At 50.7% G+C, this 18,200-nt stretch overlaps 1 protein-coding gene across 6 annotated transcripts in view; it reads left to right on the plus strand.

Moving 5' to 3' along the window:
- The window catches only part of ESYT3 (extended synaptotagmin 3), a 45,251-nt gene that overhangs the window by 21,751 nt on the left and 5,300 nt on the right, over positions 1–18,200 (plus strand). For 2 of the 6 annotated variants that reach the window (XM_054550416.2, XM_054550417.2), the window contains exons 4-20: positions 1,150–1,226; positions 2,754–2,820; positions 3,512–3,601; positions 4,170–4,225; positions 5,631–5,751; positions 7,897–8,067; positions 8,910–8,992; positions 11,123–11,171; positions 11,677–11,766; positions 12,226–12,288; positions 12,391–12,453; positions 13,001–13,069; positions 13,630–13,716; positions 14,448–14,597; positions 15,942–16,438; positions 17,115–17,213; positions 17,859–17,928. In XM_054550416.2, coding sequence (XP_054406391.1) covers positions 1,150–1,226; positions 2,754–2,820; positions 3,512–3,601; positions 4,170–4,225; positions 5,631–5,751; positions 7,897–8,067; positions 8,910–8,992; positions 11,123–11,171; positions 11,677–11,766; positions 12,226–12,288; positions 12,391–12,453; positions 13,001–13,069; positions 13,630–13,716; positions 14,448–14,597; positions 15,942–16,438; positions 17,115–17,213; positions 17,859–17,880 — 1,854 coding nt within the window. In that variant the 3' untranslated portion in view covers positions 17,881–17,928. 6 annotated transcript variants of the gene reach the window in all.

Below are 18,200 nucleotides of genomic sequence, written 5' to 3' on the forward strand. Positions count from 1 at the left end.
GAAGAATTCAGCAGGCTAGGAGCCAAGAAGCTTGCAGGGTGCTGTGTTCACAGCAGAGCCTGCTCAGTCAGGCTGCTCCTCTGGTGGTTGTATCTATGCCAGGGGTCCCCAACTCTCAGTACCAGGCTACACACCAGGAGGTCAGCAGCCGGGGTGAGTATTGCTGCCTGAGCTCCGCCTCCTGTCAGATTGGCGGCGGCATTAAATTCTCATAGGAACACAAACCCTGTGTGAACTGCACATGTGAGGGATCTAGGTTGCATGTTCCTTATGAGAAGCTAATGCCTGATGATCTGAGGTGGAAAAGTTTCATCCCAAAACCATTTCCCACCCCACCCCCGCTCTGTGGAAAAATTGTCTTCCAAGAAACTGGTCCCTGGTGCCAAAAAGATTGGGGACCGTTGGTCTGTGGGATGTAGCACTGCTGGCAAGCGATCCTAAGAAATGATATTTACCGTATCAGAAGAACCTGGAGGGGGAAGCTGCAGGCTGAACAGATGTCCCAGCCCTGCAGGAGAAACACCTGCCTCCTGATCCTGGTATTCAGCGCTCTTCATGTCCTGGCCACCCCCCTTCCCTCTGCTCTCCCATTCCCCACATGTCCCCTCCTCTCCATCATGGGGTCACAGAGGGCTCCTCACACGACCCTCCTGGGCTTGGCCAGGACCCAGTGCACTCACCACACCCACTTTCTTCGCACACCCATGAACATTTAAAAAATGTTTTTCAGCTGCCATAAGCATTCATTCACACCTGTGAGTATTGCCAGCTTCCTGTAGTTCCCGTGCCTATGCCCAGCTCCACCCTGTGCTGTGGGGCCAGTGACTTGACTTCTCTAAGCTCCAGTTTCCTCACGTGGAAAGGGAAAGGACCCACTTCCAGAGTTTGCTATGGGGCATGAACAACAGGCCTGGCGTCAGGGCCGCTCTGTGTGGCTGTGTGAGTGGGGGCAGGAGGGGAGAGGAAGGAGGGGGCACATTCTAGGGAGGGAAGTCTCTGGGCTGCAGGTTAGATTTACATGTCTGTGCCTCATCCTGGAAGTATGGTGGTCATGCTTGTTGCTGACAAAGCCCAGTGCCGGGGGGAGAGCTGGCAGCTGTCCCCTGCTACCAGAAGCCTCTGACCTAGCCCTTCTGGCATTTCTTCCAGTGTCCCAGGGTCAACGGTGTCAAGGCACACACTAACACGTGCAACCGAAGACGTGTGACTGTGGACCTGCAGATCTGGTGAGCTCTGTCGGGCCGGGTATGGGCTTCAGTGTGCAGGGGACACTGTGGGAACAGCCAGTTTGAAGATGGAGTAGTATATATACACTCTGACTTGGGATGTGGAACCCCTCACAGGACCCTCCCCTCCTCCCAGCTTCTCCCATCCCCTGGCATACTCTGGGTTCCCAGACCCAGGCAGCAGAGCTTTCTTGGAAGCCAGGCCTGGGTCACTTGGAGGGTCAGACCAGCTGCCTCAGAGAGGATGTGTCTAGTGGGAGCAAGTGTGATAAGAAGATGTGAGGTCCATTGGTGAGGCCCAGGGAGTTCCAAGCACAGGCTGTGAGAGGTCAGCTGGAGACCTGGGCTCTGCGGCACCTCAGGAAAATAGAGAATGCAAAGACACATAAGTGACTAGTTCAGGGGGTTGGGCAAGGATATCTCTTTGAAATGAGTTTCATAATGGGTGTGAGTCAGGAAGAAGGGAGGCTCAGTCCAGGAAGCCTTCCTGGAAGTGGCAAGATTTGAATTGCACTTTAAAAGACAAAGGACCAACTCCTGAGGATCCAGAGAGTTGCCATTCCTTTCCCATGTCTCATTCTGCCCTTAGCCTAGAGGCTGGCACTGACAGCATGTTGGGAAGATAGGAGCTAGTTCTTCGGACCACCCATCACCATTTAGGGGCTGGTCCCAAGTGGGTTGGGATGGTGACAGGCTATCAGGTGCTCCCAGCCCCTGGGGCTCTGCCACAAGATCCTTGTAGGAACAGTTAGGGCACATCGAGGTTGTGTGGCCCACTCAGCTGCCCAGGCAGCCCCCGGGGTCCCCATCTTCCCCGTCCGGCTCACTCCTGCCCTTTCAAGAGGCACTTGGTTTTTGCGATTTGTGACATTGGGCTCCTCTGCCTGTGCCCTGCACATGTGTGCTGGCTGCCCCTCTCCCTCCCCTGAGTCTCCTTCAGTGCTTTCACAGGGTCTGCTGATCTTTACCCTCAAGGGCACCCATTCTGGGCTCCCTGTGTCCATCACTGGGTGGACTTGGGCTTCTATGCTGAAGCCTGACACCTCATTACCTTTGCCCACCTCCACCAGCCCCAGCAGCACCTGGGATGTAAGCAGTGGGGACTGCTTCTGTGTCCCCATGAAAGACACCTGGGCAGAGATGGGACAGGGGGACAGCAGGGGTGGAAAGGTGGGCAGTGTGTTTACCAAGAGCCCCTCCTTTTCATCTTCAGGGTATCGTTGGGTGAGATGAGTGCCTGGAATCACTGCTCTCATGGTCAGAGATGAGGATATGCCTGGGATACCTGAATGCAGGGACCCACAGGGGCTGCCTCCTGGGGTCTGGGCTTGGATCAGCGTCTGGGTCAGGTCTGAGCAGAGCTGAGAAAGGCTGAGGCTACTAGGCCATGTGCCCAGTGCTTAGAGCTCAGGGTCAGCAACTGGCTGCCTGGGCTCTGGCTGTGTGACACTGGGCAAGTTTCCCAACCTCTCTGAGCAAGTGGACCTACCCCTCCTCCCCATCTTCCTTTTCCACCCCCCATTTCAGCTACATCGGGGACTGTGAGATCAGTGTGGAGCTGCAGAAGATTCAGGCTGGTGTGAACGGGATCCAGGTGCGTGGAGCCCGGTGGGGCTGCCTCTGTTCCAGCCCCCAGGGTGGGGATCAGGGAAGGGGAAGCCAGGTCATGCCAGAGTAGGCCGCAGAAGGTGGTGGCAACACTAAACACAGAGGATGGTGACTACAGAGGAGCTGTAGGCCTGAGGTCACATGGCCAGGAAGTGGTGGCTGGGCTTCACCAACCCACTACTGTGCTCTAGAGACCCCAGCCTCATCTGACTGCAAAGGCCCTGGGAGAGGCTTTGGCTGCCTGGCGAGGAGAGAGGTGGTGTTCATGGAGCGATGGAAAGCCATTGCTTAGAGACTGAGGTGGACCCAGGAGGTGAAAATAACTCTCGGCTGGAGTAGAAGAGCTGATTTGGGCCTGGAAATCATTCCTGGGTCCCTGCTGGCTGGGCCAGCCCAAAACTTGGCAAAGGCTATAGGTCTCTCAGGCCAGCACACCTGTGGAAGGCAGTGGGGCCAGCTCAAGGCCCCTTGGTAGCTGGCAAGAGGTGGCAGCTGTGTCCAGGCCTCAGCACCTTACATACGGTTCCTGCTGTGAGAGCAGGCAGCTTGGGGCAGGTGGCCCTGACATGTGGGGTGGCATGGGCATGAAATGAGGCAGCAGATGGCCTCAGCTGAGCCCAGCAGGCACGGGCAGAAAGGAGGCCTGGGCCCCTCACGGGCCCTCTGTGCCTATCCAGTTGCAGGGCACCCTGCGGGTCATCCTGGAGCCCCTCCTAGTGGACAAGCCCTTTGTGGGAGCCGTGACTGTGTTCTTCCTTCAGAAGCCGGTGAGTCCCAAGGACTGCGGTAAGCCTGCTGCTCCCTGGGAGTAGGCACTGGTCTGCCGGGCCCTAGACATTGGGTTTGAGTCCAAGAATGGACATTGTCCAAGCCCACTGAGACCTGGGGAGTCATACCCCTTATCTCATTTAATCCTTAAGGCAGCTTGAGCTAGACTCTGCCCTCCCTAAGATGAGGCAGCTAAGCTCAGAGAAGGTCACACAGATGGTCTGAATTGGAGCCGAGGCTCAAACTCTGAGCTTTCAAAGTTCAGGCCAGCCTGTGGCCATGTGGACGATCCCACTCCTGTAGGGGTTCAGCCTGGGAAGCAGCAGGTTCCACTCCCATCCTGAGCTGAGGCCTGGGCCCTCGATACCGCTAGATGCCTGAGCTGGGCTGGGAGGTGGCCTCGCCTGCCTAACACCCTGGCAGAGGGTTCTCTGCCTGCTTTCCTCTGAACCCCCACCCTGGCAGGCTGGGTTCTCCATTCACATGGGTGTGAGGCTCTTGGCAGGGGGTTCTCAGCCCTGGGCTCCCAACCCTTTCCAACCTAATAGCTTCCCTCTGCCCCTGAAGCACCTACAGATCAACTGGACTGGCCTGACCAACCTGCTAGATGCGCCGGGAATCAAGTAGGTGCCTGGGAGAGCCTTGAGGGAGATCGTAAGTTTGGGGGCCTCCAGGGCTCTGCAGCCAGTGACGGGAGCTGTACGATGGTGGTGCTTTCCCTCCTGGTGCTCTCTGCAGAGGGAGAAGCATTGGTCTGTTTGGAGTGGGAGGCTAACGGTGTTGTGTGGCCTCTGTGGGTGGGCACTGTGCCCAGCACACCCCCTACCCACACCACACACACACACCACACACCACACCCCACACCCATGTAGTGGGCAAGAAGTGCTTTGCTGAATGTTGGGCTGACGTTCAGGTCCCCGTCCTGGTGCAGGGGGAGAGTGGCTCTGTCTGCTGAGATGTGGTCTGAGGGGAGGCTGTGTGGCTCTGAAACCAGAGGCAGCCAGCTCCTGGCTCTGTCACTGAGCAACTGAGTGAATGTGGAGAAGTTGCTTCACTTCTCTGGGCTCTACCTCAGTAAAAGGGGAGCCTGGTTCCTCTGCCTTGGGTCCCTCGGAGGACACTCAGCTGTGTGGTGGCGGCACATTGGCTGTGGACACACGAGTGTCCTTTCTTCCTCACTGCACCCCTTCCAAACCAAGTGTGTGGTGAGAAGCCTATGTGACTTCCCCTGACCATGGTCACAAACATAGGCATGGAAGGGGCACTGTCACAGCAGAGGCCAGTGAGGAGTAGCTGGTCCTGGAGATCTCACCATCTGGGGGCAAGTGAAGGCTGCTCTCAGAGCCCCAGGCCCCATGAGAGGAGCAGAGAAAGGCACCAGCCCCATTGGACACACCTCCCCAGGAGGAAGGGACATTTGGACTGGTCAGGGCTGGCACCAGCTGGCCGCTGACTTGCTTATTCACTGACATCTGCATGGATCTCACCCACACTGGACAAAGGGAATCCAGGCGTGCGTTCTTTTATTCAAAAAGTATTTACACCGTGCCAGCCCTGTTCCAGGCACCATCCCTGTCCCCCAGTACCAGGAGGTGGAGTCAGGCAACGAACAAACAACCCCAGGAATACGCATTATTAGCCCCAGGTTAGAGGTGAGGATGCTGAGGTCCAGAGAGGTTAGCGACTTGCCAAGGCTACACAGCTAGTTGATGGTGGAGCTGAGATTCTAACACAGGCTTCAGCCTTGCTCTTAGCCACTGTGCTGTGTGACCTCCAAGAACAAAGTAGCCTGGAGGCAGAGGGAATCGGGGACGTGTAGGTGGGAGGACTGCTGTTGAGATAGAATGTCAGGGGCTGTCACGATGTATAAGCACACCCACCCCTACCCAGGCAAGTGGGGTCAGGGCTGTTCTCTAGGTGGGGCCCACCCTACCAAGCTGGACTCCTGGTTCCTGCTAGGGATGGAGTGGCAGGTGGCATGGGGGAGGCAGTGCCACCCCTCCACAGCTGGTCCTGCCTTGTGTCCAGTGACGTGTCAGACAGCCTGCTGGAGGACCTCATTGCCGCCCACCTGGTGCTGCCCAACCGTGTGACTGTGCCTGTGAAGAAGGGGCTGGATCTGACCAACCTGCGCTTCCCTCTGCCCTGTGTGAGTGCCCAGTACTAGCCACAGACCAGCCTGCTGGGAGGCAGCGCAAATATCCTCTCAGCCTTCACATGTGGTGCATTGGCTTTATTTCACACTAATGCTTGACAGTCCCAGAATAATGGTAATGGTATAAACACCATCGCCCACGTCATAATTACTAAAGACATTTTGTCCTTGGGGTATATCCCACTTGGGAGGTAGTGTCAAATTTACTGCATTCTAAACTTACTTGGAATATTTCCTCTGTTTGTGACAACTGGCCATGAATATTTACATTGACTTGTTTCATTCTATTCTCCATTTTTAGGGTTTTTTACCTTAACTTCCTTTTACAATTATGTAAAGTAGTTGTGTGTTTCCAAAGTCCAATTAAAAAACAAATTACATTTTAAGGAGTCTGGCTTCTATCCCTTGTTCTCTCCACCTACTCCCCACCCTTCACTTATAAGTAATGGTTTATCCTTCCATTTTATTGATTGATTGGGTCTTGCTCTGTTGCCTAGCCAGGCTGGAGTGCCGTGGCACAATCACAGCTCACTGCAGCCTCCACCTCTTGGGCTCAAGCAGTCCTCCTACCTCAGCTTTCCGAGTAGCTGGGACTACAGGCGTGCACTACCACGCCTGGCTAATTTTTGTATTTTTTGTAGAGACAGGGTTTTGCCACGTCGGCCAGGCTGGTCTCAAACTCCTGGGCTCAAGTGATCTGCCCGCCTCAGCCTCCCAAAGTGCTGGGATTACAGGCATGAGCCACCACACCTGTCCTTTGTTACTTAATATGAAGAAATACATATATATGGTCGTATGACACATATTTGCTTATATTCAAATTCCCCCTTTCTTCGATAGCTGGCAGCATAGTACAGTTTTCCCCAGCATGCTTTTTTTTTGGGCAGTGGGTGCGAGGGGAGGTGGTGGTGAGGAGTCTTGCTCTGTGGCCCAGGCTGAAATGCAGTGGCATGATCTTGGCTCACTGCAACCTCTGCCTCCTAGGTTCAAGTGATTCTCCAGCCTCAGCCTTCTGAGTAGCTGGGACTACAGGGGCACGCCGCCAAGCCTGGCTAATTTTTGTATTTTCAGTAGAGACCGGGTTTCACCATGTTGGCAAGGCTGGTCTCGAACTTCTGACCTCAGGTGATCCGCCCACTTTGGCCTCCCAAAGTGCTGGAATTACAGGCGTGAGCACTGCACCCGGCCCCCAGTGTGCTTTTAACACTGAGTATGTCATGAGGATCATGCTATGACAGTGTAGATTAGAGCTCTTCCACATTCTTTTTAAGAGCTCCAAAGTACTTCACTATGGGAATGTACTGAATTTATTCAACACAGTTCCTATTGATGGACATTATGTTTTGTTGGGTCTTTCACTATTACAAATAGTAGTGTAATGAAGAGCCTTGCATACATGTCTTTTTATATTTTTGCTAGTATGCCCTTGGGATAGATTCCTAGAAGTGGGATTTCTGGGTCAAAGAGTAAATGCATGTGTATTTACTAATATTAAAAAAAAAATTCTAGGAAGGCGATATACCTCAAAGCCCATGAACTATGCCTTTCCTAATTCCTGTGCTCCAGTCTTTATTAACAGTTATATCTCTTTCATTTCCTTTTAAACATCTATTCATGCAAGTGTGGGGAGGGGGTCTGCCCTATAGTACAGTCCAGAATGTGGTGGGGATGAGGCTCAGTGTTGGGGCCTTTAGGAGTGCAGGTACCTACTGTCAGCAGCCGGCAGTGCCCACAGGGGCCAGGAGAAGGGATGCTAGGACTCCCTTGTAGGAGGCTACATGTAGGACACACAACAGAGGGGGCTGGAGTAAAAGAGGGAAGCTTCCATAGGTGTCATGATTGTTGGCACAGGAGGGAGACAAATAGCTGCAGTTGAATAAGCCATTCATGTGGCAGTTTGGAGGCAGGAAGTGGGGAGGCCAGGGCTGTGGGCAGGGCATACTGATAGAGAGAGCCCTGCCATCACTTGCTGTGTGGCCTTGGCCAGGTCACTGCCGTATCTGGCTTCTATCTCCCGGTCCAGACCGTGGAGGGGGCAGTTTGGGGGCACCAGTGATCTCTGATGGCTTTAGCTCTGATACTCCAGGACTTGGAGGCCCCAGGAAGCAGCTGTGAGCCCTGGGCTTGGACATTTTCCAGGGGGTGATCAGAGTGCACTTGCTGGAGGCAGAGAAGCTGGCCCAGAAGGACAATTTTCTGGGGCTCCGAGGCAAGTCAGATCCCTACGCCAAGGTGAGCATCGGCCTACAGCATTTCCGGAGTAGGACCATCTACAGGAACCTGAACCCCACCTGGAACGAAGTGTTTGAGGTAAGGGTCTCCTTGGCTGCTCCTGGAATCCTTTGATGCCCTCTAGCCTTCACTCTGAGTCATGCCGGGCAGAGGCAATCCAGGGGCAACACTAGGCAGGGAGTGGGCCTTGGAGACAGGCAGGTCTGTGGAATTCCCGCTCCCGTATCTACCAGGCTTCCAGACTGGGTTACTCTGGCCCGACTAAAGGGCCAGCCTGAAGGCAAATTCCTACCTCCTTTCCCCTTCCAACTTTGTTAGAAGTTTCCAAATCAAAGAGAAAGAGCCTTAGAGGCATTTCTGCTCCACTCCTCTCAGCTTCCCCTGTCAGAGCCAAACACCAAGAGCCTGAAGTTCTTCCTTAAGTTCAACCACAATCCCTACTATTTGAAGGGTGGAACCCACAGCCTGTTAAGGCCCCCAGATTACACGCTCCAGGAGCCACATCCTAGGTGACCCCTCTCAACTTCCCCTCCCAATATACCATCTGGATGCTCTGTTACGTTTGGGGCGAGGCAGTGAAAGCAGGGGTGCTAAAAGGCAGCTTGGGGCTTCCTGATATTGCAGACCCACGGGGGGCCAGGAGAATGTAATGAACAGGTGCTCAGGACACCGCATGGCCTATGCAGAACAAACAGCCACTGTCCCCTGGGCATCTGCTCTGCCATGGCTTGCACATGTTTTCTCTAATCATCTCTTCCCCCTGCAGGGGAGGGGCTTCACTCCCTTCTTATGGGTGGGGTTCTTGAGGCACTGAGGAGGTCAGGAACCTGCTAGCGTTCTGAGCCATGATTTGGCTCCCCTTGGGTCATACATAAGGTCAACTGTTGCCTGCAGGTCAAGACACCTCTTTTTCCTTCCAGTTCATGGTGTACGAAGTCCCTGGACAGGACCTGGAGGTAGACCTGTATGATGAGGATACCGACAGGGATGACTTCCTGGGCAGGTGAGGAGGGCGCACAGCTGGGCCTGGAGGCAGCCTTCCCTCCCTGCGGGGTGCTGGGCTAGATACCCTGCTCCTACCACTTAATGACTAGCAACCCTCTCTGGTCACCCTGACATGGTGACTGTGCCAGGCAACCTGCCTCACCATTCTACATTCCTACCACAAACCTTCCCAGATGTCTCCCAAGTGCCCAGCCTTGACCTAGGCCCTGGGGGTACAGAGAGGACCCCAAGATTTGTATATTATGGCTCTGCTTTTTGTCTTCCTGATAATGTACCAAGTCCCCATTTGGAGTAGTAGACAAGGCTGGCATGGATGGCCAGATGCTCAGTCCCAAGGAACCCTGGGCCATGCTCTAGGGGGTAGAACCCAGCCCTTCAGGGGTATGAGAGGACTAAAATGATCAGGGTGGGGCTGGCTATCAAAATTTAAAACTTACATGTATTTTGGTCCAGCAGTCCCACTTCCAGGATCTCCTATAAAATAAAAGCCCTAGTATCTGAAATGTTTATTGCAGAACTATCCATAGAAGAAAAACAACACCCCCATCCCCTAAATGAATATCTAACCTCAGAGAACACTGGCTGAATGTTTGAATAAATTTTCCATTGCCAAACTACAGAATATTCTGCAGCTCTGAAAAACAAGTGGAATCTCTGTGTATTAACCTGGAGGACACCCATTATGAAGTGGGGGAGAGCAGCTGGGTATAACATGTCATTTGAGTCATCATCTGGGAGAGGAACCTTGAATGCGTATTTTTGCACGTGTTCATGTTAGCAGAGAAAGGCAGGCTGTTAACACCGCTTATCTCAGATGAGGAAGCAGAAGAGGCAGGTTTACCCAAATTTTCAGATTCCTGTGTTGTTTAGGTTGTTTCCAAGATCATGTAAGTTTGAAAAGAAGAAACAAAACAAACAGAGAGGGGCACAATCTGACAGTTTCAGAAACAAGCAGAATCTGTGTGTATTAGCCTAGATGTTAATACACATAGATTCACCACCAGATGTTGCTTATCATTTTTTATTTTTATCTTAATAAAAACAGTTGCAATTTTTGTGATGTTGCAGATTAGAAGTGTGGCTTGTGGGTCATGCTTTATGTATTAGTAACTGATTTCAGGTGTGTTTTGAGCTTAAGCATGTTTCTTACAGTTATATAGAATTACATTTTCCCCTCTGGCTGTCAGGACCTTCTGGTTGGGCTTGGCTCAGGGTGAGTTAGGGGCAAGCTGAGGTGTGGGTGTTACCTCCTCTCACACACACATGCTGTGTTAGTCCATATTTTATTGCTATAAAGGATACCAGAGGCCAGGTAATTTATAAAGAAAAGAGGGTTTTCTGGCTCATGGTTCTGCAGGCTGTACATGAAGCATAGTGCCAGCATTTACTCAGGGCAGAAGGTGAAGGGGAATCAGGTATGTCACATGGCAAGAGAGAAGGGAGCAAGAGGAGTGAGGATGTCCCAGCTTCTTTTTAACAACCAGATCTTGCATGAGCTCATTACTGTGGGGAGGGCACCAAGCCATTCATGAGGGATCTGCTCCCATGACCCAAACACCTCTCACTAGGCCCCGCCCACCTTTAACATTGGGGATCACATTTCAACATGAGATTTGGAGGGGACAGACATCCAAACTACATCACATGCCAACTATACTTTCCCTTGTAGGGCACCTGGGGTAGATTTGGAAATGAAGGGGCATTTGGAGTTATTAACATGACTGTGAGAGGTGATGCCTCTGGCATTTAAAGGGCACAGGACCAGGAGGCCAAATTCCTGCAATGCATGGGTAGTTTTGCACAAGGAAAAATCATCCCACTCAAAATGCTAGTTGCACTGTCACTGAGAAATCCAGAGGTTATGTGTCCAGCAGCCTCTGCTTGTCCCCTCTGGGGATGGGAGCCCCCTTCCTCCCCAGGTAGCACACCCAATGGGAGCAGCCCTGATGGTAGTTAGTCTTTCCTTCACTCGAGCTGATGCTGGTCTCCCATTGGTTCTTTGGGGTAAGAGCCTCTGTCTTAATGGCCGCGCTCAGATATCTGAAAACAGAGTCCAGTGTGGGCCTCCATGCCCTCTGCTGCTTTCTTCCTCTGAGCTGACCCAATCCCCTCTCCCTATATATTCCAGCCTGCAGATCTGCCTTGGAGATGTCATGACCAACAGAGTGGTAGATGAGGTACAGTTGGTGCTTGCAACCCTCGGGGGAGTTTCAAGGTAGCCCTTTCCTGTGGACAGCTCCAACAGCTTGCTTCAGCCCAGCTATTCCTACGCTGTGGTCCCCCTCTGTGCTAGGCTGCACACATGTCCATCCTCAGGGCAAGAGCTGGGTGAGGCACAGATGGCTCCAGGGTATTCTCCAGGGCCCTGGCTGGAAGAAGTTTCCCTGGGAAATACCCACAGATTAAGGACCCCAGCAGGGGACAGTCACATTATAGGGGAGGGCAGGCTGGGCCTGGTTTTTTTTTAATCCCACAGTGTAGCACTTCTGTCTTCTTATAACCACATCTCCCAGTCCCTCTGAGCCCAGAGCATACCCTCTCTGGGCTGGTCCACCTTTTCCCATACCAGGACGGGTTTCCCCGTCCCTACTAGGACACCAGGTCTCAGGACTGGGCTGCCCAGAGAGCATCAGTAGCATCTCCCTGGCCCTTTTCCCTGAGCCTTCTGCCCCTACCCCACAGTGGTTTGTCCTGAATGACACAACCAGCGGGCGGCTGCACCTGCGGCTGGAGTGGCTTTCATTGCTTACTGACCAAGAAGCTCTGACTGAGGTGAGTGTGGGGTGTCAAGGGCTCCCTTGCAGAAAGGTGGAGGAGCACACGTGCCAGATGTGTGCAGGTGGAGGAAGGGAGGGAGATGATGCCCCCTTCTTGCTCACCTCCTGAAGAACATGTCACTCAGCCCATCTCCACACAGGGCAGCTCCTGATGGCTCTCAGCAAATGTCCTCTGAGCATCTCCATCATCTTTAGATGATGGGGTCCTTAGAACTCTGTGTCAATGCCTGTCCTCCCAGTTCATAGGGAAATCCACTCAGTGTCTAACTTGAATCTGTCATGCACCAGTTATATTCTTAACCTCAACAAAATGCTAGGTTGTGAGAGGTCCTCCGGCAGCTAGTCTGGAGTGTGAAGGCTAGCTGGCTTTCTTCTGCCATGATAGGCTTCTCCAAAATCAGTCTTTCTGTCCTGCTGCTGGGAGTACCCAGTGAGGGTCTGTGTCTGTTTGCAGGACCATGGTGGCCTTTCCACTGCCATTCTCGTGGTCTTCTTGGAGAGTGCCTGCAACTTGCCGGTGAGTTGGTGACATGTCCAGAGTGTCACACAAACGCAACAAAGTGCCCATCACTTTCAAATTGTCCTGTGTTGCTTTAACCCCGTTATTCCTGTGCTGCAGAGAAACCCTTTTGACTACCTGAATGGTGAATATCGAGCCAAAAAACTCTCCAGGTTTGCCAGAGTGAGTGAGTATGTGGCTAAAAACTCCAGGGAGGGCAAATCACAGCTTCTCTCCCCAGAGTAACCACAACCCCATGTCTTCTGGGCCACAGTCTGTGCACACACAGCCTGGGGATAACAAGAGGTGCTGATTGTGGAGTCTACTGTGTGCCAGGCACTAGGCTTGGCAACTCATCCCCCACATTTGTTATCCCTGAGTCTCATGATGACTGTCATTCATTTTTATTATCATTTTTTGGGTCACACAGCTAAGAGGAGGAGCCAGATTCCACTCTGTTTTCATAGCCCCAGGGAACAAGAGCCTGTGCCTGGCCAGGCCCAGCTCTGGCTTCTGGTCTTTTGGAACTGCTTTCTGGGGTCGGTCCTGTCCTGGGGCTTGCACAGTAATGACAGCCCAGGGGGACTGGGGCATTAGAGTAGCTTTCTCTCAAAGAGAAGTAACTGGGTGGCCCCAGTTCCCCCAGATGCTCCTGGGGGTTGGGGGTAGGACTGTCTCAAGCTGATACTGACTATGCCACCTTCACTGTTATGGATTTGATTCCTCACAGAACAAGGTCAGCAAAGACCCTTCTTCCTATGTCAAACTATCTGTAGGCAAGAAGACACATACAAGTAAGGTAAGATAGCTTGGTGTGTAGCCCTGGGGTAAGGAAACAAGGACCCAGCCCTTCTCAGGGAGAGAGGCAAAAGGGAGGGGAATTAACTTATGGTGAATGCCTAGTAGGCACTTGATGTTATATTTAGTCTTCAAAATAACCTCACAAAATAGTTTTATAATTCAAGAATCTGAGGATCAGAGATAAATGACTTGACCAAGGACACAGAACTAGGGTTCAAGCTTGGGCATGGTTCTGAAGCCCGTGTCCTTTCCACCAATCATGAATTTTCTCAGTCCAGCAGCAGAAATCCTGCTGGCCTCTCCTCTCCTGAAGTGAGCTCTAAGGCCAATATGATTTTCAGCTCCCCCGTAAAACTTCCTGGCAAACCACTCCCTGCCTTTGAGTGTGGTTGTCCCGTCCTAGTGCCTCCCACTAGCTGTAGCGTGTTTGGGTCTGATCCCAGGGCATATAGGTCAGGTTCCCAATGGTACCTGGTGGCCAGAGTGATAGCAGAGGGTGCCGGTATCCAGCTCTGCCCAACCTAACCCTTCAGTGATCTCTCCCTCTTCTGTTCCCAGACCTGTCCCCACAACAAGGACCCTGTGTGGAGCCAGGTGTTCTCCTTCTTTGTGCACAATGTGGCCACTGAGCAGCTCCATCTGAAGGTTTGCTGGAAGAAGGGCTCTTGAAACCAGAGTTAAGAGGTTTCTAAGCCAGGCGGGCTGGGAAGCTTGAAGTGCACCTTGAGCAGGTTCTCCTGGCAGTGTTTAAAGTCAGCCCCTTGTATGTGAGAGAGAACACTGAGGCCCCACAAGGCCTCATCTCCTTAAGGCTAGTGCCTGAGGTCATTGTATAGGGGGATGTGGGAGGATAAATCCTCAAGTCCCTTGACTTTCCCTGCAAAGGGGTCTTTATATTTGCTACACAGTACCCAGAGTAGCCTATCTACACAGGACATTAATAATGGTACACTTTAAAAAATATATATTTCATTTAATCTTCACAGAAGATCTGTAGAGTAAGCAAAGAGAGGCAAAAACAATGTTTTGTCCAAGATCTCATGACCAACAAGTGGTGGAGCTGGGATCTTTTGGGGCCCTGAGCCCTGCCTGGAGAGCAGCACAGCTCATCAATCCCCAAAGCCCCCTGGCTCTGGGCATTTAACAGACTAGCTCATACAGATCATAATTGCCTCTACTCTGAGTCACTGTCTTCCCTGACAGAAGACAAGGACCAGGTCTGGCCTGATCCCATTCTAGTTTACAGAATAGGACCAGATGTCCATAGAAGCACAGTACAGACTGAAGTAAACCCAAACTCGGCTGGGGCTCAGATACTAGTAGTGGAGTGGTGGGGCTTGGTTATCCTCTTGTTTTGTGACTGGACCACTGCCCAGGTGCTTGATGATGACCAGGAGTGTGCTCTGGGAATGCTGGAGGTCCCCCTGTGCCAGATCCTCCCCTATGCTGACCTCACTCTTGAGCAGCGCTTTCAGCTGGACCACTCAGGCCTGGACAGCCTCATCTCCATGAGGCTGGTGCTTCGGGTAAATCTCTCCGGTCCCCTGCGGGAGGGGAGGAATAGAGCTCTGGCAATGGAGCAGGGTGAACTGCCCCAGCACTAAGCACCTGCTGTGTGCCTGGAAGAAGCCAGGAGATGGATTCATGTTTTTCATCAATTTTGAAATACTGAATGGGAGCGAGTCAATATTTGAAGAGATACAGGCTCTTCAAATATTGCCTCTCCTCCATTCTTCTTAAATTCCTCTCTCTAGAATTTTCTATAATGTACCTTCTCATCTATCTTCCATGTCTCTTGATCTCAACTAAATATTTCCCATCTCTGTATTCATGGTGGTACATTCTAATTCTCTCAGAGCTATCTTCCAGGCCACTAATTCTTTGGCTATGGCTAGTTTGCTGTTTAACCTGTTCATGGTTTTTTCAATGGTGAGTTTTCATTTCTATTTTTATCTTTTCCAAATCTATCTGGTATTTTCTCATAGAATTTTGTTATCTTCTCATGTTTATATTCCATCTTTGGTCATTTGAAAATATGTTACAATGTATTAATATGTGTGTTCTATTATTTGAAGATCTTGGGAGTTAAATTTTGATGTTTGTTTTGTCTGTTGATGTTTTTTGACGGTGACTCATTTCTGTTTTATAACTTGGATTGCAAACATATGTTCAGTGTTCCTTTATGACCTGGATTGAGGTTGTTCTCTTCCAAGGAGCTTCTGCTTTTGCTGCAGCTCAGCACCTCAGGTGCATTACAAACCTGAATCCATTTTTATGTATATTTCTTAACTTTGGGTTTCAAGATCCCATAGGTAGCTCGTATTTATACTCAAAATTCATATGAGGACAGGCCTACGAGGTGCCATGTTTTAGGAAAGACTTTGTCCCCTCAACCAGAGTACAGGCTGTGACAAACACATGTTCTTGTCATCAAGTCTTTGCCGGTAGGCAGAATAATTTTTATCCCAAACTACTTTTTTAACTAAAGAGATCCCGCCTTCATGGGTCTTCCTTTCAGCTCCTAGCCTCACAGCCTCTTCTAACTCCCTGAATTCCAAGGTTGATATACAACCCTAGGAAAGCTTAACTTTTATTTTTCAGATTTTTTCTTTTTTTTTTTTTTAACAGAATTATCCTTATTTTCTTGTGAATTTGGCTATGCATTTCAAAGGATGTTTGCTTCATTTTATTTGGCATTTCTAACAAGTTTTTCAGAATATTTGGAACATCATATGTATTACTGGAAATGGAAGTTCCCTAGGAAGGGTCTTTATAATTCACAACTGAGGGGGAAGGGGGAATGGGAAACAATGGCTGAGGTTGTGGAAGTGGTGACTCAGCTCATAAGCCACCCTGTTATCTGCTTGCAGTTCTTGCAAGTGGAGGAACGAGAGCTGGGGAGCCCATACACTGGACCTGAAGCCCTAAAGAAAGGCCCTCTGCTCATCAAGAAAGTGGCTACCAACCAGGGTCCCAAAGCCCAACCTCAGGAAGAAGGCCCTACAGATTTGCCATGTCCCCCAGACCCTGCTTTTGATACTAAGGACGCATCCAGGAGTACCACAGCCACCACCAGTGCTACCACCGTTGCCACTGAACCCACACCCCAAGAGACAGGCCCAGAGCCTAAAGGCAAGGACAGTGCCAAAAGGTTCTGTGAGCCCATGGGGGAGAAGAAGAGTCCAGCCACCATCTTCCTGACTGTCCCAGGTCCCCACTCTCCAGGGCCCATCAAGTCACCCAGACCCATGAAATGCCCTGCCTCCCCATTCGCATGGCCGCCCAAGAGGCTGGCTCCCAGCATGTCCTCGCTCAACTCCTTGGCCTCTTCTTGCTTTGACCTGGCAGATATCAGCCTCAACATTGAGTATGCACCTCTCTGCTTAATCTTTTCTAAAATCGCCTGTATGAAAAATACCTCGCTGGATGGAAAAGTAGATATGAACTTACATTTCTGTGCAAGTTGTTTTTTCACAAAATATCTTCCTAAGAGGCAGCATGGTGTGGTAGAAAGAACACAGGACAAGGGAGAGAGAGCCAAACAGGCTGTTTATGGCTCTAGCTGCGTACTGACTATAAAATAGATGCTGGACTCTGGTTGGTAAGGTCCCTTCCAGCAGAACCATTGAGTTATACTGGGATGACATGGAAAGCTTAATATGTAGAATTATGTAATAAATGGCTGTCATTTATGAAGGGTTTACTATGGGCTTAGCATGTTACCTGATTTAATTCAACCTTCACAATAACCCTACAAGATGGAACTATCATAAAAGTTTAATAAATTCATTCAAGGTCCCAAAAGGAATCATGATACAAAGGCAGATCCCACTTCAGGGTTCCCGTTCTTCCTACTATGAAGTAGGATAATTATACATGAATGCTGGATAGAACTGAATTCCAACTGAAAGTAAACTCACTGCGAATTATTATCCTACATGGCTCTATGCTCCTCAAGCAGGAATGCTTCTTTGTCTTTGGGGGTGGCGGAAGAGGACCAATGCTTGTTATGGCGAGAGAAGTGATGGGCTCTTTCTTTACAGAGGTGGGGACCTCAGGCGACGGCAGCTGGGCGAGATTCAGCTCACAGTGCGCTATGTGTGTCTGCGGCGCTGCCTCAGTGTGCTAATCAATGGCTGCAGGTAAAGGGATTCTAGGGCCAGGGAGGTCCTTTGGGAGCATCAGGTGACCATAAATCAGAGTAGGGACACTCAGAGCAATGAAAAGGGCACATAGTCCCAAGATAAATTAACACTTTGGGGGAAAAATGAGGTTTGAAGGCCTGAACGCTGTAATCAAGTCCTCAAAGGGGCACTTTGGCCATCATTCTTCAGTGGTGCTGATGGGCTCAAGAGCCAAGGGCTTTGCTCAGACGCAACCACTGCAAGACTGTCTGGAGTGGCTGGTAGCCAGTACATTTTCCAAGTGAGAATCTCAAACTTCCCTTAGAAGGAAAGTACTTGCTTTACTCCAAGCATTATAAAGATGCGTGTTATCAAAACCATGCGTCTGATATTTTGTCCTCTAAATTCTACACACTATTACTTTTGATCATCAGGACCACTGAGCATTTTTATCCTCAAGTGTATCTAATGCTGAATGGCTAATATAGCCTCTCAAATGTCTGAAGTGTTTGAAACTCTCAAACACTGAAACTTTCAAATGTTTCAGTGTTTGAAAACCAGGGCCCTTTTTTTTTTCCTAATGTATTTGACACCAAATCAGAAACCTAACACCATGTACCAGCAGTGGAGCTGATCCCTACGTCCGTGTCTACTTGTTGCCAGAAAGGAAGTGGGCATGTCGTAAGAAGACTTCAGTGAAGCGGAAGACCTTGGAACCCCTGTTTGATGAGACGTAAGTGGGCTGGTGGCCTGCCTAGAGTGCCTCACCCATTCAAGTATTTGCCAAGTACCTGTTATGTTGCCTGGCAGCCTGCCAGATGCTGGAAGGGGCTATGGCTGAACAAGACAACATAGTCTATGACTTCATGAAGCTTCTGTACTTTAGTGGGAAAAGTGGAGTGCCAGAGAAGTTTATCAGAATGGCCACCTACATTTACTGCTCATAGAGGCTAAAGTGTTCCTGAATATGGAGTGTTCCCTACTCTTTCTGTTTAAATGAAGTCT

This window comes from Pongo abelii, chromosome 2 (genome assembly GCF_028885655.2).
Source record: "Pongo abelii isolate AG06213 chromosome 2, NHGRI_mPonAbe1-v2.0_pri, whole genome shotgun sequence".
Taxonomy (NCBI): domain Eukaryota; kingdom Metazoa; phylum Chordata; class Mammalia; order Primates; family Hominidae; genus Pongo; species Pongo abelii.